The 23,892-nt window shown below is 40.8% G+C and overlaps 2 protein-coding genes across 4 annotated transcripts; both read left to right on the forward strand.

Annotated features, from left to right (window-relative positions):
* Positions 1-14,461: 14,461 nt before the first annotated feature.
* On the forward strand, positions 14,462-18,537 carry LOC120805803 (betaine--homocysteine S-methyltransferase 1-like). 2 transcript variants are annotated; one of them, XM_040156381.1, is made up of 8 exons: positions 14,462-15,153; positions 15,700-15,832; positions 15,997-16,109; positions 16,335-16,526; positions 16,621-16,768; positions 17,287-17,469; positions 17,684-17,912; positions 18,039-18,537. In XM_040156381.1, exons 1-8 carry the CDS (start codon positions 15,148-15,150, stop codon positions 18,214-18,216), a joined length of 1,182 nt encoding a protein of 393 aa, XP_040012315.1. In that variant the 5' UTR covers positions 14,462-15,147; the 3' UTR covers positions 18,217-18,537. The 2 variants fall into 2 exon arrangements, with proteins under 2 accessions (XP_040012315.1, XP_040012314.1); XM_040156380.1 differs by having other exon boundaries at positions 14,463-14,617.
* A 2,106-nt stretch (positions 18,538-20,643) lies between these two features.
* On the forward strand, positions 20,644-23,785 carry mrps36 (mitochondrial ribosomal protein S36). Of its 2 annotated transcripts, none has more exons than XM_040155985.1 (5): positions 20,644-20,956; positions 21,096-21,319; positions 22,325-22,388; positions 22,699-22,907; positions 23,177-23,785. In XM_040155985.1, the coding sequence occupies exons 2-5, from the start codon at positions 21,266-21,268 to the stop codon at positions 23,192-23,194; spliced, it is 345 nt and encodes a 114-aa protein (XP_040011919.1). In that variant the 5' UTR covers positions 20,644-20,956; positions 21,096-21,265; the 3' UTR covers positions 23,195-23,785. The 2 variants fall into 2 exon arrangements, with proteins under 2 accessions (XP_040011919.1, XP_040011918.1); XM_040155984.1 differs by having other exon boundaries at positions 21,222-21,319.
* The last annotated feature ends 107 nt before the right edge of the window (positions 23,786-23,892 follow it).

Consider the following 23,892-nt stretch of genomic DNA (forward strand, 5'->3'; position numbering starts at 1 on the left):
TTGATTAATCTAGGCTTTGCACAATTCTGTTTAGAGTCCCTTGAGTCTCAACATACCAAGTGTCACTTACAGACAGGTTTAGAAGAATACGCTCATGCTTTAATTTTATGTGGGCCTGAAATAGTAGTCTTTTCTCGGGTCTCGGTACTGGCTTATGGTGCGTCTTGGAATAATGTTTGAAATATTCCTGTTTGTGTGTAAGTCCGATTTAAAAATACATCCGATTGTCTTGATTATCTCCTGATATCAGCCTCAGATCATCAGGTAGGAGGTGGCTAGCAGCTCCAAGTCCAAATTAAACATGAAGAAGCAGCATCTCTTAATATTATCTACACACAGTAGTTGAGGATAAAGGATTTGCTTGAAATCTGACTTTAAACCTTTCTCAATTGCATTTAAATAAATTTTAAGCACCTGCTTCTTTCCTTGGCGTTTTCTTCCATTTATTTCTCTGCATTTTCATTTTTAATTTATGTTTTAGATTGCCTTATGAAAAGCATTGTGAATTGCCTTTTTGTATGAAATGTCCTATATTTAGCCTTGCCGTGATATCGTTTAAAGCATGGTTACAGATACTGTATGCAAGCGACACCCTAAATGCTGCGTGCATGATCTACGAAGTCTGATTTTCATTTTAATCGCTGTATACAGTAATTTAGGTTCAGCTTCTATGGGATGCTTCTTTTCCAAATTTTTACGAGAAGAGAATGTAATGTGGTGGAGGGGTCTCTAAGCCTTGTCCTTATGAGGTTTGGCACATGTTCAGCTTAATTTCTTCAGTCTCTTTGGTTAGATATTCCGACGGAGAATATGCATCCAAATCCAGGAAACATGCTACAGCCAATGGAGCAGCTTTGATGTTGAGAAAAACACACTGTACTGTGAGAAAAGGCAGCATGTGTTCTACCCAGTGCCAGTCAGACACCCACATTTCCGCTCTGTTTGAATCCTTATGGTCTCCTTGATCCAATTTTTTTCAGGCATTTTCAGCAAAAAGGGCTAAAATCATCATTTGTAAGATTATTTGGGCATCTTTCTCCTTGTCATCAATTTTTTATTACACAAATGTTTCCTTAGAGGGAAAAAACTGCAAAAATATTTTACAATACACTCCAATATCCCTGCAGTAATTGACAGTTTCTGTAAAGCTCATCCTGTACAGTTTTTGTTCAGACCATCAGAGATCTCATAACGTGTAGGCATTGGTAAGGTCCTAATTGTGACCACAAGTCCACTTTGTTTTTTATGTGTTTTAAATGCATCATTATGCCTTTTTTTGTTTGTGACTAGGCAAATCGAGCTTCACCACATTGGTATTTACTGCATTCCCACTGCATGTTGTTTCTTTTTTTTTGAACAAGCCATTTAGAAAACCTAAAAAAACAACCCCAGTAACTCCTCTTCCCAGCCTGTTAACACCAGCTCTCATTTCCTCCCTGGGATGCTGAGGTGGGAGTTTGATAAGTGCAGCACTTCGCGTCGCCCCCTCTGACATTCTTCACAGCCTCAAACCTCGTTTCCTACAGTTTGTCTCCTCGCTCACACGGTGCCCAACGTCTCCACTGCGGCCAAGACCACTGTGTCATTTGCTCGGCCCTGCCTTCAGGACTCCCTCTTTCCACACCAGATCTGTCTGTGTGTGTTGTCCTGGTGAGAACACTGTGGGAGGTAGAGAAGTCTGTAAATAGATAAGCGTGGTCTCAATGGCGCTCTGGTCTCAGAGGAAGGAAGATGTTCTTGGCTCCAGGGCAACTCCATGGGAAATGCAGTCAGGACTTAAGAGACACTGGGATAGATGATTAGGTTTGATGGTTAGTGGCTGTGGGGAGGAAGTTTCGCTCTGTGCAGACATTATGCCATGATGCCATTCCTGGTGCCTGTGTGTACAGATATTTGTGTGTGTGTGTGTGTGTGTGTGTGTGTGTGTGTGTGTGTGTGTGTGTGTGTGTGTGTGTGTGTGTGTGTGTGTGTGTGTGTGTGTGTGTGTGTGTGTGTGTGTGTGTGTGCGTGTGTCTATGAAAATAGGGGCTGGTATAATTGTGTTAATTGCAGTAGTGTTTGAATATATAACTGCACTAGTTCTAAAAGTACCAGTAGATAAATCCCATTAGATTTTAAAACAAAGATGTGAAAGGTGGTATTTAAGTTTCAAAAAAGAAGTGGCCTTTGTATGAACAAGGGCTTTATATTTGATTGAATGGATGAAAAAAGTAGTTAAAAGTTGAAATATTTTATTTTTGGAATAAAGCAATTGTGGGTGTATATGGGAGTTTTCATATAAATTTCATATAAAATTAAAGATTTGCTTATTGAGTTTTCAGAACACGAGTCAATAACAAACTATAAGCATAAATTACCTAAAACCTTCCACATAAATAAATATATCATATAGTATGAGGCAGTGGGTCACAAGGTAAGTTTGTGGAGGACAAGAAAAGAAAAAAGAATAAGAAAAAAGTTCAGCTACAAAATTTGTTTTAATTTTTTGTGTGTGAAATATTGGTCAGTGTTACTGATTTTGACTATTTTACCTCTTTGAACTTTGACTAGTTGACACAATTCCAAAACTCTTTGTTGGAACTACTATAACTCATACATATCTGAAACCTGTGACAAGAGTTCACAAGTACACACAGCAGGGGTCACAAGATGAAAAGGTAGGGCACCATGGACAAAAGAGAAGGACAAAATTACACAGGGGCGAATACATCTGTTGTTATAAACACTAAAAGATATTCATCCAGTTTTGAAACTATGAGTGCCAGATTTCATAAAATTTTCCACAGTTGATCACATTTTACCGATCCTGGCTTCCTTACACTGGCAACCTGTGGCTTTTAGAATCGATTTTAAGATTTTATTGTTTCTTAGAAAGCCCTGAGAGGCCTCGCCTCAAGTTGTTTATCAGATCTCTTATTGCCTTAAGTCGCCTCCTGCTCCCTGAGATCCTCGGATGTGTCGTTCCTTGATGATCCGAGGTCCAGATCCATACACAAAGGTGATAGAGCCTTTGCGGTCAGGTATGACCTGCCTGAGGGGATCATGGCTGCAAACTCTCTCGTGTATTTTAAATAACTCTTAAGAAACCCACTTTTTAAAAACTGACTTTCGATGAATCCATTTGTTTTATGACATTTTAGTTTGTTTTATTATGTGTTCAGTTTTATGGCTTTTAGTTTGTTTTACTCTCTCTGTACTTTAAATGTCTTTTTTTATGTAAAGTGCTTGGTAACTGTGTTTTGAAAGGTGCTATATGAATAAAGTTTATAATTATTATTTTTATTTAGCGACGTGTTGGAGTTGTTTGGAGTAACAGATGTGCCATCACCTCCTCTAATTAATGCTGATGAGATGGTGGTGAAGTCTTTCTCCATCTGAGGAGAAACAGTCAACAAGCAAACAGTGTGTAAAAGGCCACAGCCTCAGCTGTGATCTTAAAGTCCTGCGCTAAATACTGTATGGCTCTTAAAGACTTAAGATCAATAACTTTGCAATATACTGAACATTAGAGAGGGTGCTAAAAACCTCTGCTCAAAAATCCTCCAGCCTTGGTTATGCACAACACATCTGAGGGCGCCCAGATCACCCCTGCATCTTAAAGCCGCTATAATGAATGTTTTTACTAGTGAGTTTGACTAAATGCGCATGTGAAACGGCTCGCTCATTGCCCCCTCAGAGAACTATCACCTGACACTGCGGCTCCCCTCAGCTACATAGTGATTCTTAGACTCACCACATTTCAGCTCATTGTATTTTTTTTTACGGCCCACAACTTTATTATTTTAGTTCACTCTCACTGCTCCCATCAGCTTTGTTTTCAGGCAAAGCAGGCAGAACCTTAGATGAAGCCTCTGAAGTACTCTAATCTGTAGTAGCAAATGCCTGATGCATATTGATGATGAATTTATTAAATTAACTGCTGCAATATTTCTGCTATTTGTGAGCCCAGTTCCTCTTCTATGATCTAAGGTAGGGGGATACATGGAATTTTCTTTTATAAAAAAGGATGCTAATATTACACCGTTTTACAAAGGGTGGTCAAAGGGTATTCAAATATTTTTCCCTTTGGCTGCTCTGTAGGGCGCCACGAGACGTGAAAAATATTTTGCAGATATGTGAAGAAGTCAGGCTAAGAGAACCTGCTGTTAAACTGGTTCCCTCATGACTGCCTGTCACTTGACTCAAGGGCTTTATACCAGATACACTTTACCTTGATAGCTGGACTGAGATCTTTAATATTAACAAAGTAACTCTAAGTTATCATAATGACAATAATTCATTCAGCTTTTGCAAATCTAAATTGAACTCTATTTTCCTTTTAAAATACCTTGAGCTCTTGTTTTTCTCACACACACACACACACACACACACACACACACACACACACACACACACACACACACACACTGCCAGTCCGTGAAGAAAGAATCCAGTTAATTAGGGGTTAAAAACCTTCAGTCCAGTGAGGTAAACATAAACATATAGTAGGCAGCAGTGTGGTCAGAGACCTGGCATTTATAAAAAAAAAAAAAAGGAGAATCCATCATTTCCATTTTTGTTTTGGGGGATTTCCCAGAAAGATACAGTTTGATGTTGGAAATGAGGTCATACCAGGACACACATGAGACAGACATGGGGTATGACATAGAGATGACACAAGAGTCAGGACCACAAAAACATACCAAAGATGAACATAACAGATGAGCTGGGTCACCAAAACAGAGCAAACAGACCATGCTCGGACAAGCCACGCATGGGTAAAGTCATGATTTAATAAGAGAGAAAACGCTCTGGTGTCTCTGCTGTGGCCAAAGATACTTTTTCACCATGATGGAAAATGTTGTATCTCATTTCAACTAAAAAACAAAGTCCTCAGGGCTATTAAATCCATGCCTGACTCATGAGCGTGCACACAAATACGTAAAGTAGAGCTGATCTTATATAGTGAATTCGACGCAAACTTTGGCTTATCATTAGCTTTACAAATATTTGGACTGTTTGCGTATCCAGTTTTTATTTATCTGACAAACCCTCTTATACAAATCTCAAATTATTAATCAACCTTTTGTCATAAGGAATGAGCTAAAACGCTGCGGCATCTCCTGACTCATTCCCCCAAAAATCACATTAAGCAATCAAACCTAACTAACATCAACAGTATTACACTGCTGTTTCTATTGCCAAAATAAGCATAACTCATGGATCCAGGTGTCTGCTTTAACTTTGTTTGGACAACACATCTGTGGTTGCTAACAAATGAAAGAGAAACAACACACACTGGTTAATTCAGTCTGATATTTGGAGAGGATCATTTCTCAGGAATGCTTTTTATAATCCTACAGTTGTGTATTTCATGTGATTTAAAATACTGAATATGTACACAAGGATATAAAGAAAATATTGTCATGTGATCCGGGATCTGCTGTTCACAGTTATTTAATCTTCATGTGAGACATACAAGTCCGGGATTCATCTGGCTAATATTTGATGATAAATACTCCTGTACTGATTGCTTATTATTATGTGCATTCAAGTAATGGCAGGCTGTAGCTGTTCAGTCACTCCGTGAGACTTTATGGTGAGATTAGAAGGAGCGGTTAAAAGATAACTTACTGTAAACCTGCTATACAGTAAGTACTTAAACTGCCAAGAAGTGATGAAAAGAGGAAGGTAATAAAAAAGCTGCTGCTTAATTACAGTGGGTTATATGTTGGTTCGTTCAAATCATCCCTCTTTTTACTTTTAAGTGTGTCACAAAACATGTGTTCCCCACTTGTGAAGCAGCTACTGTGGCTTTATACAGCAAAAATTTATCTGAAAACATTTAATATGTCATGTAGGTTTCTTACAGTTGATTGTTAGTATAATACAGAGAAATATAAATGCTGAGAAGTGAAAGCACATTTTTAATGCACTTTCTGCACAAATGCAGACACTTGAGAGGCCAAAGGAAGACTTAAAGGCTACAAGCTTGGCTCCTGAGAAGAGCGCCACGCCTGAAACACATTGCATTTCTGACTAGCTGCTTGTCCAGGCCTTTTGGTGCTGCTTCTGCCTTTGAGTGCCAGCACTTGTGCACAAACTAAGCTATTAGACATTTTTTCACTGCCCTATATTGAGCGGCTCCACCTGTCTGACATTGCTGACACATTTAGGAAGCCGATTCTTCACAGTATCATCGGCCTCAGAGCTGAAAGGGGTGAACACCGTTTTACAAAAGATGTTTCCCCACCTCGTGTTTTAATGATGGAGGCCGAGAGCACTAACACCTCAGTCCATCATGTCCCACAGGAATTTCAACTGGACTGAGAGCTGGTGACTGCGAAGGCCTTAACATATCATTCACACCTTCCTGATACCGACCAAACCTTTCTGTGACATTTTATGCCCCGAATGGAAGCATCTGCATTGTCCTGTTTCTCCACCCGTCCATTCAGGTATAACTTTCCATGTCTGTACATAAGAGAGAAAGCCGCTGCCTTTACTGAAGAAAAGGTTCTCTTGTGCCCTCTCGTGTCTCAAAGTAGTATTACATTGTATCAATTTTACCACTTTTCTGTTTGGTAAATTTTGATAGAAAAGATCTCTGCACACTTAGATCCATGCAGTGTTTTCACTTCATTTTCTGAGCTTTTGGTTTATCAGACCTCTATCAGAGCATATATATCAGAGCACATATTTTGGACTCATTAATGTTTCCAGCACTGTAGCAGAGAAGCGGTCGGGTGGAGCAGTGGCCGTCCTGCAATATCTGTTTAGGAAATTCAAAAAATGTTTAAAACCTAAAAAGAAGTGGATCATGATGAGAGTGTTGCAACCACATGCTATTTATTACAACCAGTGCCTTTGTGTAACATAAGAGAGATAAGAGACAAGTTTATTAGGTCACAGAGTGCTTTCCCTCTCTCACTCACTCACTCAGTGTCTCTCTCCCTATCTATCCACAAATCCACAAAGAATGGACGGTTTCCGCAGAGAGTCTTCTTCAGCTAGAGCTGTGATTGGACCAGAGGAAGGGGTGGGGGTAAACAGGGGGCTGCAGGGGCACAGGGAGTCCCTCTAAAACAGGCGAGGGGAGAGAGAAGCAACACAGAAAACAGAACATGTGTGACGACTACAGGGAGAAAACACATCAAGAGGTGGGTTAGCGTTGGCTCTACAGGTTCTGATACATATAATCTTTAGTTTCTGGCTTAGTGGTCCCTCATTTAGCACATGGGGAACGTTCACAAGCTTTCTAAACACACAATAACAAAATCAGGCCCGAAATATGACTGGTCAATGACAGATAGTTGCGGACTAAAGAAGTTGGGTAAGACCATCAGTAATCATCGTAAAACAACAGCATTACCATAACTTGCAATGCAGTTTGCAAAGCAAAACCACAGTCTCATGGCAAGAGTAACAATTTCGGGCCACTTTTCTCTGCTCTGTTTCTGCTGCCCCTTGACCAGAAGAGCATGTGAAAGGTCCAACACTTTATCAGCTTGTTATGAGTCAATAGTTAACCACAACTTTATCAGTGTCAGCATAGGTCATCCACATTACAAACGTGTTTCCCCACAGCAAGAACGGAGCTGGCAAACTTGCAATTATGTGCACTCTCTCCTTCCACTCGCATGACTCAAATGTGGCCTTTTTCCCAGCCAGCTTCACCCCCTCTCCTCACCCCTTCAACAATTCCAACTGAGGGCCTCAGCCCCAGCCTCAGCCTGAGAGAACTAGTTGTAGCTGCAAAGAGAAAATGTCACTCAGTACATCTGCTGGTCAACGCCTGATACTCCAACTGGAATAGCTAGAATAACTCTGAAGAAATGGGATATGGTAGACACACCATGTAAATAGATTTCAAAGAACTGAATCTATGGTGTAACCTCACAAGGCCCCACATGTAATAAATCTTGATGTGGCCTCTGTGATGCCTCTGAGATGGGACAGGAGAAGGAGAATGAGAAGATTCGAGGAGCCACAGGGTGAGTTAGTCAATGAAGAGGAGTTGGAAAGACATCTAAAAGAAGAAAAGGAGCCCTCAATAAGAACTATTCGTCATTCCATGGTTCTTTGGTACCTTCATTGTGTGTTACATAAGCCATTAGGTCAGTCAACATGATGTAATGTGGGCAGTGGACATGAAGAGCGATGCTCTCTTTGCATTTGGAGCTCTTTTCAGAACAGGGTTGGGGTTCAGCGTGCACTCGGAATTTGGGGTCTCAACCGCGGAGATCTGCTGTCTGACTCAGTACTTCAGTGACACTTGACACATTTGAGCTATTTCTGCTCTTACACATAAATACGCGTGCACCCACTCACAAACATGTGGACAAATGCTCACCAAAGAACCCATGTGCACCACGCGTGTACATTTAAACATTTAAAAACAGTCGAAAAGAACATACATTTAAGTCGCCCACAAAGAGAAGCCATTTTTTTCTGTTTGATGAATGACTGGGTAGGATGTATACAGCCATCACCTTCCCACCAGTTCGAGGTAAAATGCTTTAAGTAACTTTTTTTTTCTGACGGCTCTTCTTACTACCCATATACATGTTAAAGGGCACAGATTCCCAGTCTTTCCTCCCTTCATATTCCTTCTGTTTGTCTGAGAGCCTTTAGATTTTTATCCAGATTGGAACATAACTATAAACATTTTAATTGGCTGAAAGGCATATTTAGACATTTTGGGAAATACACTTATTTACTTTCTTGAAGAGAGTTAGATGAGAAGATGGATACTACGCTCATATCTCACATACGAAGCTACAGCCAGGAGATGGTTATCTTAGCTTAGCACAAAGCCTGGACAAAGACGAAAAAGTTTTTCTGTCTATGTCTAAAGCTCATTAATTAAAGTTTTGTATCTCGTCTCTTTAATCGGTACAAAAAAAAAGAAAGAAAAGAAAACAAAGTGTAAAAACAGCAGTTTTTAGTTTTATTGGGAGTTAAGCTAGCCATCTCCTGGCTACAGCTTCATATTTAACAGACATATTTAAGGATGGGGAAATCATCGTATTCCAGCTCTTCATTGAAACTATATGATGTTTGCACTGTGACATATCCAAACCCAAGACGCCATATTTTGGCTGCACTGTTCATCAAATGGAAGTATTCCATTTAATTCTTGTCCATCATCGTGCACACATTTCCAAATATCAACCCGACCCATTTGAAGTCTTTGGAAACTTCCGTAACTCCAAAAGAGAGATAAAGTCCTTTGGATTTGAACAATGCTTTGCTGCACAGCATGAGTTTGTAATGAGTGACCTACCAGTGAGGAGAGGTTAAAATGGACAGCATATTTGCCAACGAGTGCCAGGATGCATTTTTGGGACATGTAACACATTTATGTAATGCAGTAAACACAGCCCTCTTTGCTCAGCAAAAAGAAATATGGTCTGCGCAACTCTAATACAAGCTGATGAAATCCTATTGTGAACTATAGATTAGAGGAGTTTTTCTGAACTTTGACTCTGTTGATAAACACTTTACGGAGGCCTATCTGTAACATTCCCCCTGAAACTGGATAGACCCAGACCTGACAGAACTACACACCACCACTCTGCTGAAGGTCATTATCCCCTTTTGTGTGTGTGTGTGTGTGTGTGTGTGTGTGTGTGTGTGTGTGTGTGTGTGTGTGTGTCTGTGTGTGTGTGTATGTTTGTCTGTGTGTGTGTGTGTGTGTGTGTGTGTGTGTGTGTTTGTCTGTGTGTGTGTGTGTGTTTGTCTGTGTGTGTGTCTGTGTAGGTGGTTGTGTGTGTGTGTGTGTGTGTGTGTGTGTGTGTGTGTTGACATATTTTATTGCGTGTCTGCGTGCAGTGCATGGAAAAAATAAGGAAGGCTATGAAGACTGTGGAAAACGAGTTGTTACTGGTTAACCAGGATAAAAGCAATGATGTACATGCGTCATTGGTTTTTAAATCCAGCGTAATACAGGTTTCTGTCATACAATGTAAAATGGTCCAGCAGGGCTCTGGTTCAAGGATAGCTTGACTAAACATATATATTTTATTTTTTTAAAACATATCTGTCAAGATCTGCAACTAACAATGATTCATTTTATGTCAATCAATTAATCTTCCAAAGTAAATGCAAATTAACTAATTTTGTATAATCAGAATATTTAATAAAATGCCCAAAATTACTGAACAACAAAAAAAAGCTTTCATATAGTGAAATAAAAAATAGAGACAGAAAGTGTAGGCTTGACACAATTATTGGCACCCTTTTGATGAATTTAGATTAGTTCTTCAAACAATATAAAAAACAAATAAGACTCACCTTTGCTTAATTTTCAGTGCTCACATGACCTGAATTAACCAATGAATGAGGGTTTAACTACATAAAAAGGGGTTGATTGTTTCCAATTTCTTTTTCACAATAGCGAAGACAAGACAGCTGTCTGAGAGCATCAGAAATGCTATTATCAAAAAATCTAACAATTCCAAAGGCTCTTGAATTCCCCGTGTCAACAGTTCGTTATGTTGCCAAGAAATTTCACACACAAAATTATTAAGACGCTTCCAGGAGGTGGTGCTAAGAAGAAACCCAATGAGAGAAGTCTGCAAAGGTTAAAAAAGTACCACGCAAGACATTTAAAAAGCTTCAGGTTGACCTGGAGAGATCTGGAGTGGTGGTTTCAGCCCGTAACATATAACGCACACTAAACCAAGTACTGCTCCATGGGCGAAGGCAAAGGAGGACACCACTATTGAAAGAAAGGCAAAACAAATGTTTGCAAAAACTTTCATAGATAAGCCACAGTCTTTCTGGGATAATGATCTATGGACAGATGAACCCAAAGTAGAGCTCTCTGTGAATGCACTGCATCAGTTTGTTCATAGGCGACGAAATGAGGCCCATCAGGAACAGCCTACCTACAGTAAAACATGGTGGAGGTTCTATCGTGCTGTGCGGCGGCTTTGCTGCCTCTGGTCCTGGAGGCTTTGAATATATCAAAGGAAGGATGAAATCAGATGATTAACAAGGCACTTTGGAGCAAAATGTGTCACCCACTGTCAGAAAACTAGGTTTGGGGTGAGGGTCTTGGATTTTTCAGCAGAAAGTACCAGCAGACAGGTGCAAGAAGCCCTGTAGATGGCTACAAGAAAACGTTTAGAGGCTGCCATTGTTGCCAAAGTTTCTGCAACCTAACATTTGTGAACGGCACCAATATTTGTGTCTGGGGTACATTTTGTGTTTTTATTTTTTTTTCACTGTGATGCAAGTTTTTTTTGTTTTTATTTTCTTTTGTTCAGTTTCCTTGGACATTTTATTAGAATAATTGGATTATTCAAAATTGGTAAATTTGCATTTATTTCTGAAGATATTCTGAATTCTGTACTTAAAATTCAGGGGTGCCAATAATTTCAACGAGGACTGTACGTATGACATAGCTTCTTTGCACAACTTAAAAGTAAAATACTTTTACATTACGCAAACCCCAAATCTTTCTGTTCTGTTATGAGATCTTCAAAAACTGGAATCACAGGTATAACATATAGAAGCTACAGTCAGTCACCATACATTACACTGGGGCCTGAGTTGGAAGCATTACCAGTCTTATCAGTCTTGACGGACAGGAATGTTAGCAGTTGGACAGATGTGGCATAATACAAGCTTATCTCTTCAAGCCATTGCAGAAGGTTTCAACTGTGAGGACACTGCAAGTTGGAGAAGTCCCTCATTTGCATCAGACATTTCAAGGTCACGTGAAGATGAAGACAAACACCTGATGGATTTGGTATGATGTAACCAGGCTGGCTAAAAACAAGGTTAAAAACACGTATGAACACTCTAACACTGAAGCTAAAGTGCAGGAAGCTACTCAAGGTAAACTCTGTGTAGAATTAAGTCAAAAGCAGAACCGCATTGTTTACATAATAAGGATGCTCTGGTCTGTTAAACTAAGCAGGATTCCTCCAGTTTGTTGGAATGCCATATCCTTTCAAGTTTTCGCGTTGTTCGCTTTAATATGCGCGTTTGATGAACCATGCATCTTTTTTAGAGGGGCAATAGACACTATGTCTAAACAGACATCTGGCAATTAGATGTGGATTTGGCATCGACATGAATCCTCCCTTATTCATGCAGCAGTATAACACTGTTGAGGAGCAGCTCTCTGCACTCTAAAGGGGTTTCAGGTGCTTAGTGCCGCAACTGAAAATGGAAAAAAAAGAGATGGTACCTGTCAAGAAGGTAGAATAACCTTTTTGCAGACAATACTGCATATATGCAGTATTGCTTCCATGTTAATTTTCAGAGAACAGTGATTTTCTTGATGCATCATGCAAGGCTTTAACATCATGCAACATAATTACATACTGTAGGACATAGTTGTCCTATTGGTCGATGGACTGTGGTGTTGTAAGGAAAGTGTTGTCAGTGCAGGTTTTTGTGTGTGTGTGTGTGTGTGTGTGTGTGTGTGTGTGTGTGTGTGTGTGTGTGTGTGTGTGCATTTGTGTTCATGCTTTTGGTTTGTGAAATAGCCAGACTAAAGCGGTCACTGCTGGAGACTCTCAGGTCATAACTGCTTTTATCTTTGCACCTTTGTACCTAAACTACTCTCACATAAACACATACAGAATTATAAAATTTTCATTGCACACAGTGACATTTGTCAATGTCTCAACCACATTGCAGTAAAACAATATTATATATACATATATCTATCTATCTCTCTCTCTCTCTCCCTCTCTCTCCCTGTCTCTCTCTCTCTCTCTCTCTCTCTCTCGCTCTCTTGCTCTCTCCCTCTCTCTCCATCTCTCTCTCCCTCTCTCTCTCTCTCTGTAGGGATCTGTTAGAAGGCTACTATAGAAGTAAACCCTGATGAGAGGGGCTACATGCAGAGATTGTGGGATATATGGATGCTTCGAAACCCAAGATCTAAGCTGACAAAGAGGAGCTAGAAAAGATCTGGAGAGTAAAGGCAACAGTGGTGCCAGTGGTAATTCGAGCACTGGGGGCTGTGTCCCACAAACTGGGAGAATGGCTCCAGCAGATTCCGGGTACAACATCTGAGGTCTCAGTCCAGAAGAGCACAGTCCTAGGAACAACTAAGATACTGCGTAGAACCCTCAAATTCCCAGGCCTCTGGTAGAGGACTCGAGTTTGAGGAAGACACACCACCACCCCCCATGGGGGGGGGGGGTTTATATATATATATTTATATATACACATAAATCAATAGATCCCTCTGCTCCTACAGGGTGAATAATTGTGAGTATCCAACTACAGCCCTTTAAAGCCAACATGGCGGATTTATCAATAAACACAACAGAGCATGATCTTCCACAGTGTCATCACCTATCTCATTGTTTAACTGGGTACAAGTCAACGAGGCAGCCTGTGACCTGGCACGGGAAGTGAAGGAGATGTACTGATAGCTGGTGAAGTGTCTCAGTCTCCATCCTACCTGAGCTGCAAGAGTGTGACCGGGTGGAAGGTCGTAGGAATCAATTGCCACTTTGACCCCATGACCTGGGTGAAGACTGTTATGATGATGATTACATAATGCAGCCACTGGCCTTCAACACTCCCAACTGCAATTGTCAGAGATTCATCGTCCTGCCAAAATTTCCGTTCAGTAATATTTTGTTGAACTTGGACTTTAAAAGAAAAAAAGAAAAACATCTACCAGGTGACGGTGGTGCTGTTGGCAGCTTTTCACATTTGTTTCAGTTTTCCTTCTGCTCTCGGCCCTAGAGCCGATTAACATGACCCGCTGGGACATGCACAAGTATACCAGAGAAGCCTACAAGGCTGGCATCGGATTCATCTTTATCTCCTCTAGGGCCCGTTGTGACCACTGGGAGCATCTCTTGTCCGCATCCAGCTGTCCCAAGTGGCCGTCCCTTTCCACACCAGAAGGCTGGAGTGTGACCAAGGGCTATGCTGACCTGCTGTAGCACAAAGAGACCAACAACACCCAGGAAATGAAGCGATGAATTGAAATTGACTTGAAGTGAGAAAACCGTCAGTCAGCAGCAGAGGGACGAAGGGGAAAGAGTGAGGTCTTTGCCAGTTCAGTTTGGAGATAAAAAGCACTTGTAATGGTGATGCTGCAGTAGTGTAGTATTACTATGTAAACCCCAAAACAATAAACTTGAGTTTGTTACTTAATTTTACGGCTACGCATTGTCACAAACCCTGCCAAGAAACTTATGAAACAGTGTCTTTAACTATAAATATGTCACACATTTCACATATGCACTGATTTAGAAGTCATTCAGTCCTAATTGGTTTGCTAAAAGTAGCTGCCTACTATCAAAGTGGACTTGAAGAAATGTAAAGTGTTACGTAAGAGTGTCTCCATTAAGGGTCAATAAAACAGAAATCTCAAACTAACACAAAGACAAACAAACACACCAACAGCAACAATTAATCCAGACCAAACTAGTAACACACATATACAATACTCTCATTCAGCTAAAGAGGGGAGGGGACGGAGTAAACATTGCGTAACTTGCCCCTTGCCAATCAGAGCAGATCTTACATAGACCCCTCCCCTACTTTGGAGAGATTTATAGTGGCCCTCTGCGCCACTCTAATGTCACTTCAGCCTCTCAAAGTCTGAGCAGTCAGGGGTCCACACAGCTGTAGGATTATGGCACCAGGAAAGAAGGTACGTGTGGAGTTTTGTCTAAAGTATGCTATCAGGACCATCCTGCAGAATACCCATGCAGGGAATTACAACTGGTTGTTTTGTGGAATGCCAATAGTAATAATGTGAGTGATGTCTACTTGTAAAGACTCTTGAGGTCCAAACTTGGGGCCCCGCTAAGGGGACCCACTGCATATTTATGGTTGTGTTTTTGTGTGGTGTGTATTCTGGGCAGAGGGCTACAGTCTTCTCAATGTAGCTTCTGCACCACTGGCATGTAAGGTCACATTCCTCTGACCACTGAAGCTTCCAACTGATGATGAAATTATCTCTCATTAAGAGTGATTTTGAATTATTAATTTTTTTAATTCGTTAGATTTAACAATAACAAAGAACATTTTGATCACTTACATTCTGAAATAGTTTAACATTTAATTTCTAAGATTTGCCAAGTGCATTTTTATACTAGGATTTTTAATAAACTGCAGAAACTTTAAAATCTATCTCTCAAAGCAGTATAACCCTGGGAGGATCTGGCGAGGCTTCATGACATGAAGGTGGCGCTTTTCTTAAATTGAAATACATAAATTAATAAATTAATAAATTATTGTAAATATCCAGTGCTATTGCAGTGAATTCAAACTACTTACCGTGATCGCTATTTACTCAATAGTTTACACTTTATGTCTGAATTTGGATGCAAATGCATTTTTCAGACAAAGTCTAAAGTGTAGTAAATACAGGCTTTTCAGAGTGAGGCGGCCTAAATGGTTAAACGAACTCTACATTTTAGGTTGACAGCCAGGCATTTTGGAATGAAAAGGTGCAGGTCTATCAGTCATTATGAGCCGTGCAGCTGTTCTCAGACATGTGCTCCTTACTTGATGACTCAGAGCCATGGGCGTGGGGGGTTGGCACTGGATTTGGGTAACCACTATGCACAAGGCATAACGTGTAAATGTAAGTTCATATCGGCCGCTATCAAGTGTTCTTTGGAATGAAAACCCGCAGACCCTTTGGCCTCAGTGGCTCACCTCCAACCTGAGTAATCTAGTCATATTCAGTCTGCATCATTCTAAGCTTACAATGATCCATCTTCACAGGGAGTATTGGAGCGTCTTAACGCCGGCGAGATTGTGATCGGCGATGGAGGTTTCGTGTTTGCCCTGGAGAAGAGAGGTTACGTGAAGGCTGGTCCCTGGACCCCTGAAGCCGCTGCAGAGCACCCTGAAGCGGGTGAGAATAAGCTATTTTACCAACTTTAATACTCCACTTCGACTTAAAATGGCTTCTTCACTATCATCTACAGATCTGCAAATTCCCATTCTTTATGCCTTATGTGTTATATTTTAGATTTGCTAATATGTTTGTCTTCTGATGCATTCTGTTTGCGTTCTCAGTGCGACAGCTGCACAGGGAGTTCCTGAGGGCCGGGGCCAACGTTATGCAGACCTTCACCTTCTATGCCAGTGATGACAAACTGGAGAACAGAGGCAACAAGCTCACCTACACTGTAAGTTAAATGGGTCATCCCACCACTTTTCATGGGAATAAGCAGAATATCCTGCAGGTGGCTGGGGGAAAATGTAAAGTAAACAATGTAGAGGCAATGCTCATTGGAAGTATGGGAAACTCAATTTCCACTCTATAGAAATACCAGTGATATTACTTTACATGCATCAGTGTTGTCTATTTAATTCTGACCTTTGTTTCACCATATTTTGGCTTCTTTCTGCAGGGAGCTCAGATCAACGAGGCCGCCTGCGATTTGGCCCGTGAGGTTGCCAATGAGGGCGATGGTCTAGTTGCCGGAGGAGTGTCTCAGACTCCATCATACCTGAGCTGCAAGAGTGAGAAAGATGTGAAGGCCATCTTCAAGAAACAGCTGGACGTGTTCATCAAGAAAAATGTGGACTTCCTGATTGCTGAGGTAGAAATTTTTTCTTTTTTTTTTTTTTTTTTAGTTTTGTTTATCTCTCGCATGTTAAGAGAAACGTGGTTTGACTGGTATTTCTGTCCTTCAGTACTTTGAGCACGTTGAAGAGGCCGTGTGGGCTGTTGAGGTGCTGAAGGAGACAGGGAAGCCCGTGGCTGCCTCTCTTTGTATCGGACCTGAGGGAGACATGCACGGTGTCTCACCTGCAGAGTGTGCTGTCAGGCTGGTCAAAGCTGGTGGGTACAGTGTTATTAAATATACCCATGAGTATAACTTGTCCGTCAATCTCAGACTTAAGGGGATGGCACACATTTTTATTAATATATTATCCAAACAGTAATTGGAATTGCAGATTTTGATTACTGCAGTAAGATTTTAACTTTAAATGTGTTCATATTAACTCATCTTGTCCTCAGATGGCCCCTCTGTAGTGTGACTTGGCAGTGTTTCCGGCAAGGACAAGATTTCTAACTGACAGACATGAGATATGACATATGTTCTTAGTCTCCTGGTATTATTAATTAATAACTGGGACCAGCCTACAAGCAAAAACTGTGTGCATAGTTGTTGAGTCGCCAACACCAAAACGTTGACCGTTAAAAGGAATGAACCAAATCCGAAATGTCTTGTGTTAGATTCAACCCAAGCCTTGCAACCACAACCGCAAACCACAGTTAGTGTTGTCTCCCCTACTTGTGTTCTTTCTTTGCTTATCTGCAACAGTCAGCTCACAGCAATGCATGTTTTTCTGTAGGTGCCCAGATTGTTGGAGTCAACTGCCACTTTGACCCCATGACCTGTGTGAAAGCTGTCAAGATGATGAAGGAGGGAGTGGAGAAGGCTGGGCTCAAGGCTCACTACATGGTGCAGCCCCTGGCATTCCACACCCCTGACTGCAACTGTCAGGGATTCATCGATCTGCCAGAGTTCCCCTTCGGTAATAATATACTGTGTTGCATTTAAATGTTACCATTCCGTTAATTAAATCGTGTATAAATTTACACCTTAAAAATAACACTTTCTCAGTGTGCATGCATATACACCATCTGCTGACAAGTTGCAAGGTGAACCATTCAACACAGAAATACACCAATTTCAACAAAAGCAACCAACCTGCAGTCATATGTGTATAACACTGAATCATCTGTCAGGTTTGGAGCCCAGGATTCTGAGCCGCTGGGACATGCACAAGTACGCCAGGGAGGCCTACAACGCTGGCATTCGCTACATTGGCGGCTGCTGTGGATTTGAGCCTTATCACATCAGGGCTGTGGCAGAGGAGCTCGCCCCCGAGAGAGGCGTCCTCCCAGCTGCATCTGAGAAACACGGCAACTGGGGTGCTGGTCTGGAGATGCACACCAAGCCCTGGGTCAGAGCCAGGTCAGTTAATCTGTCACTGAATAAAATAAATATGCACCTAAACTCAGTCAAATGTGAAAATACTGGTTCTTCAGCACCCATGAGTGGTAACAGGTATGAATAGTCTTGTCTTTTTGTCTCTTTTAGAGCCCGCCGTGACTACTGGGAGAGCCTGAAGCCAGCCTCCGGTCGTCCCCAGTGTCCCTCCATGTCTGCCCCCGATGGCTGGGGTGTTACTAAGGGCCACACTGAGCTCATGCAGCAGAAAGAGGCCACCACTCGGGACCAACTCAAACAGCTGTTCGACAGGACAAAGAGCCACTGAGTCAGTCTGTCTCCTTCAGACCCGGCAGCAGAGCTGAGTCAGAAAGCTGTGCTGTGGAGCTACTGATGCCGCACAGTTGTGTGCACTGTGCGGCATCTGTAAGCGGTACTACACCTAACAAACATAATGTCACGGGCCGAATCCTCCCTTGAGACTGGCACTGTTCTGTGAATCTGTTCATTCTAAAACTGTAGTTTATGTGAAGCCACAGTGGCATCTCAAGTTAGGAGTTGGCGCGTGTTAAGATCGGGACCTGTTTGTTTTCCATGACTCTGGACCAGTTTGTTTAATAAAATAAGATCTAATAAAATGTGAATTGGTTACTTGGCTGTTGAGATGTAGTTTCTTGCTTTGGATGGGTGGGAGAAGGCAGGGGGGAGGGAATTTCTATCTCTGCTTTATCAGTTCCATCATCTGTAGCTGTTGACCATGGCACCATGCACAAAACCAAATTTATTATTTGAAATAACTATTAATGCATGGGCAAATATGATGTAGACTTTAACATGTCAAAATAGTGCAAAGCTTCAATACAACGAGAATTACTATTAAAATATTATGCCTATATTAGTGTGCTGCGTAGTAGATCTGATTATGATTTTCATTATTTACAGCTTATTTTTGCCATGGAAAAAGAAAAAGAGACTGAAATATCTGATTACTCATAGATAGACCTGTTAACTCACCAACTACAGGCAACAGTTAACAACATACACATAATAAAAGTGGCTCTCTGCAGTCTGCACGTTATAATTTAGGAGCATGCCAGAATGGTTTGAAAATTCCCCCGTCCCACTCTATGATTCAAGAGTTGTAGATGGGCTTTATTATGTATGAATGCAGAACTAGTTATGAGTAAATACAAACATTTAACACTCCAAAGTTTCACGGAATCATGCAGTGAATTAGGACTCCATTAGATGGCGGGCTTATGGTATCACGGCCCATTTACTTGACCACATCTACAAAGAGCCTTGTAGGAAAGATGTTCCAACAGCTAGCAGGTACTCGTAACAAACTGGGACTGTGTGAATTTTTTTTTTAAAGCTTTTATCAGAATTTTAGTCTCCACAAACCATTCAACAAGGCTTGCTCTACAGTATTTTCTGTTCAAAGTTGTTATATTTTGTATTAAAGAGGGAACAACACTCTCATTTTACAAGATCAGTTCACCTTTCATGAAAACTGTTACTGAGTCTTTTATTTATGCCGTTCAAGTGGCCTGTTCTATAGTGGGATGATTTAATGTCTATCTCTATTCTACTATATGGAAATACTCTTTATTTCTGCCACGGCTCGACTACCAATGAGGCAAATTGGAAAACAACCCAGGGGCCCCAGACCCTCATGGGCCCTAAAGGAACCAGGTTTACTCTACTATCTTTCTGCCTACATAATATGATTAAATGCAAATTTATTAGAAATTTGCAATAATGAAATAAAATATCAACAACATCACATCCTCCATCTTGTGGCCCCAGTTTTGAAGAGGGACACCCATCTCAAAATCTAGTTTTAACACTGTAAATGTTTTTACTTTGTATTGAGCTCACTTGTTGTAAAGTTGTGTTTTATTAGATTGCTTTAGATTTTTCTCTGTGTCAAATATTCAATGCTCAGAAAACCTCAGGCAAGGTAGTATGATTCATCATAGAGGTACTGTAAGGCTGCAACCAACGATTATTGTCATTCTCACTACATCTGACAGTTATTTTCTTTAAAAATCGATTGACTGCTTAGTGTATAAAATGTTAGAAAATAGTGTAATATGCCCTGATTATGATCTAGCTTGTTATACACTCAGTTGTTGGTTTATTAGGTACACCTAGCTAAAACTCATGCAGTCTGATTCTGCAATTAATCTTCCCTAAAATCAATAAAACTTTCATGAAGGTTATAATTTTCAGTTTTTGTTGAAAATGTTTTAGGGAGGTGTCGGTTCAACTGTATGATCATTTTGCAGGCTGTAGTCTCTGATGCAGTTGAATTGTATTGCGTTATACTGACGGGTGTTTTTATTATTTTACCCCCCCCCCCATTTTAAATCAATTAGGATAGGTGAAATAACAATAATACAGCACCACAAACTACATCCTCCAAAAAGATCAGTTGAATCAACACCTCTCTAAAACATTTTTAATAAAAAGTGAGCACTATAACCTTCATAAAGGAGGGATTTATTGCAGGACTGTTGGATTAGAGTGCATTAGTTTTAGCCAGACGTACCTAATAAACTGACAATATTTGATGCGCACTGTGACTTTTATGCTTGTGACACATCTTCTCAAATAAAAGATCTTTGCTGCTTTTCTCGTCTTTGATTGGACGAGCTCCGACCACCTGACCAGGTTACTGGGGGGGTTTGTTTTTGTTGTTTTTTTTTTTTTTTTAAGGCGGAGTGACATTAAAGATATGGTACGATATTTGTCTTTGCTTAGCACAGTAGTCATGTATTGACATTTCCGGTTATCACGCATTTATTTTTCTTGCCATTTATTTTGCTTTATAGGGAACAAAACCCTCTGGAGCCTTACTGGTTCTCCTTTGTAGCGGATTAAGGTCTTTTTTTTTTTTTTTTTTTGCGCGTGTGTGTCCTGTTTTTGGGACAGGAGCGAAATGTACAACCCGGAGGGATCAGGCTGCAGTATGGCCTGAGATTTGACCTAGCGGGACGATCACTGGGACAGCACCTTCATCGGCTGCCGCCATATTCACCGTAGAGGTAAAGACTCAGCTAGAGGTAAGGCGCAGCTGATAAAATGACTCGATATTTAAATGTTAAATTATTAATTTAAAGCCGTCTAGTCTAAAATAAATGCGTTGTTAATACGCATAACATTCGTCTTGTATTGTTACCTCTCATCTGTGGGCTGTGGCAGGCACACACCCCCCCCTTTCCCTTGTACCATTACCATAAACCGCATCCCTCGCACCGCTGCGTGTGACGGTAAGGAACTTCACTGTCTAGTGTGATAACAGCGCCGCCCTGTGGTGTGTCTCGGCAGCTACGCGGAGCTTTTCGTACCGGAAGTAAACCTCGGAGGTCGTCATGGGCAGCAAAGTCAGCTCCAAAATGGCAGCTCCAGCCGCCCGAGTGATCCAGGTACCGTTGCTCGTGATATTCGAATTACTGTAGACATGTATGTGTTGTGCTCAGATGAAGAAAAAGCACAAAGTAAAATGTCGCTTTTTTTGGTTGTTGTTGTTGTTCTGACCGACTTGAGCCCTGATGTCAGTGAGGCCTGTTAGGGTGACTTACCCTCGTACCCTTGTTGGTGTCCTTGTTAAACAGTAAAACACAGAGTCATGCCCTGTGTTCTTTATCATGTCCAGGCAGGAGCAGAAACGCCGTTTACTGGCCACACTGATGTTAAAGTTAAGTGATAGTTTCGCTGTTGTGGAAGCGCCGTCAGTCCAGTCTCTCACGGCTGACTGCAGCAGTCACATCCGCTGAGGAGGTAGCTAAGTTTGTCCAGATCTGAAATTTACCTAAAAAAAATATCTACCGGACATTGGTATTTTGTCATTTTGTCCTTTTCTCTCGCTCAAAGCTTTGTATCCCAGTAGCCGAGCAAACCTGTGAGCAGTGTTTGTATGGATTAGGACTGCTACTAATTATTATTTTCATTATATGTTCATCATTTGATTGATTCTTTCAATTAGTTGGTGCATAGCTTAGTCTATAAGGTGTGATACTGTCTTCAGGTTTGCTTTGTATTGCCCAACCAACAGTCCAAAATCCAAATATATTCAGTTTACAGTTATATAAATTAGTGAAATGTTTGCAAACACTCGCATTAGAGAAGACGGAAACGGCTACTTTTTGCCCTCTTTTGTTTTGGTAAAAAACTTAAACTGTTAACCAATCAGCTGAATTATTGTCTGGCCGTTGTTTTCCGTTGATCAATTACACTGGGGTGGCAGAGTCTTCAAAATGTATCAAAACTAAGAAGCTAAAACTAAGACTGTCTGCACAGACAGGTTAGATACCACTTGTGGGAGGTGGGAAAATACTGTGTGTTTCTTGATATTTTGATTAACTGACTCGTTAACTTTGCCATAACTGTTAAATGACACACCTGTCTGATTTTTGTGTGTTTTTAATCAGGCTATACGGCCTCATGCTCCTCTGATCAAGTTCCCCAATAGACAAGGGGTCCCAAGGCCCAATGGTGAGTGTAAAAAAAACTTGTGAATTAAGGGTCAGATAGTTGAAATGTACCCTGTACACTGTTTGTGATCTGCCTGGTGTTTTCTTGGCTATTTTGTTTTGTGGTGCATTTTGTCATTTTGGTGCCAAACTGATCAGATGTAGTACTTGAAGTTCGTATTTTGGCAAAGTTTCACCAGTTTGGCAAATTATTGATTTTTAGTTACTTTTTTTTTAACAGCGTGTTTCTGCGCTGCACTGATGATTTATGCTCTTCAAGGTTCTTCCTGAATTGCTTTACATACATTGTTTTTTCGCTCTTCCTTTTCTAGTCCAAGAGGCATTGAAAACATTAGCAGTTAACTTTCCACAACACAACGATCCCAGTTCACCTTCAGCCGCAGCACCGCCGCCGTTATCAAGACCTCATGTACCTTTGACCCCACTCCCTGGCACACCAGACACGCTGGCCTCTATTCAGCTACTTCCTGCAAGGTATCGCAGGAGACCGCTGACAGTGGATGAAATGGACTACATCCAGGTAAGGGCTAGAACTGACCTCCTGCATACTAGACTGTGCCCAGGGAATTTACTTATTTGGTACTGTAGGTGCAGATAGTGTGATGCTTCAGTGTACGTGACTAAAATGTGATAAAATAGACTTGAAGGCAGAGTTTTGGTTTTCACTGATATGAAGGGATTAAGATTGATTTATAATAGGATATATTTATAATAGTGTCATGTCCCTTATTGGTATATATATATTTTTTTAATCACAGATTTGTAATCTATTTTCTTTCTTTGCCACAGCGTGGTGGACCAGAGTGACATGAAGCGACTCAATCACTGCAACCGAAGTCCTTATCTGTTGAAGATCAGTATGTGTCTTGAATTCTGTTCGTCAGCACAAGAGAACCTTTTGCCACATGAGACCTGATGTAGAATAAAGTATTACATAAATCCTGTTAAATGTACATATGTTTATTTTTTAGATGTTAAATCTTAATTGTATTTTAAGTTGATACTAAGGGACATCGTAATTGTATTTCACAAAGTAAAGCCATAACAGAAAACAGCTTCTAGGTTTTCCTTATTTACTGTACTTGCACCACAACTATTCCTTACAGATTTGTTTTTGTTAAACCTTGGTTTTAACATTATACCAGTTCAAATCAACATTTTTCTCATATTTGTTTGAGCTGCACTCGCAATACCACCATACCCAAATCCAAACACAAGGCTCTGGTACATAGAAAAAAAGGCTTGCTTTTCATACCTTTCACTGCAATAAACTGACTGATCTATTTTTTGGAGGCTGAAGAGATGCTGGATGTCACATTGGGATAGCACTGAGTGAGATTGGTGTTGAGTTCATGTGAACTACTGGATTTAAATTATTAAAGGATTATTGTATTTTGATTGTGGTGTTGTTATCATGCTTGATTTAGATATGTAGACCCTAAGCAAGCAGAAGAGAAGGGCGTTTGTAATAAGAGGACATCATTGTCTTCAACAGATGAACAGCA

This window comes from Xiphias gladius, chromosome 19, assembly GCF_016859285.1.
Source record: "Xiphias gladius isolate SHS-SW01 ecotype Sanya breed wild chromosome 19, ASM1685928v1, whole genome shotgun sequence".
Taxonomy (NCBI): Eukaryota; Metazoa; Chordata; class Actinopteri; order Istiophoriformes; family Xiphiidae; genus Xiphias; species Xiphias gladius.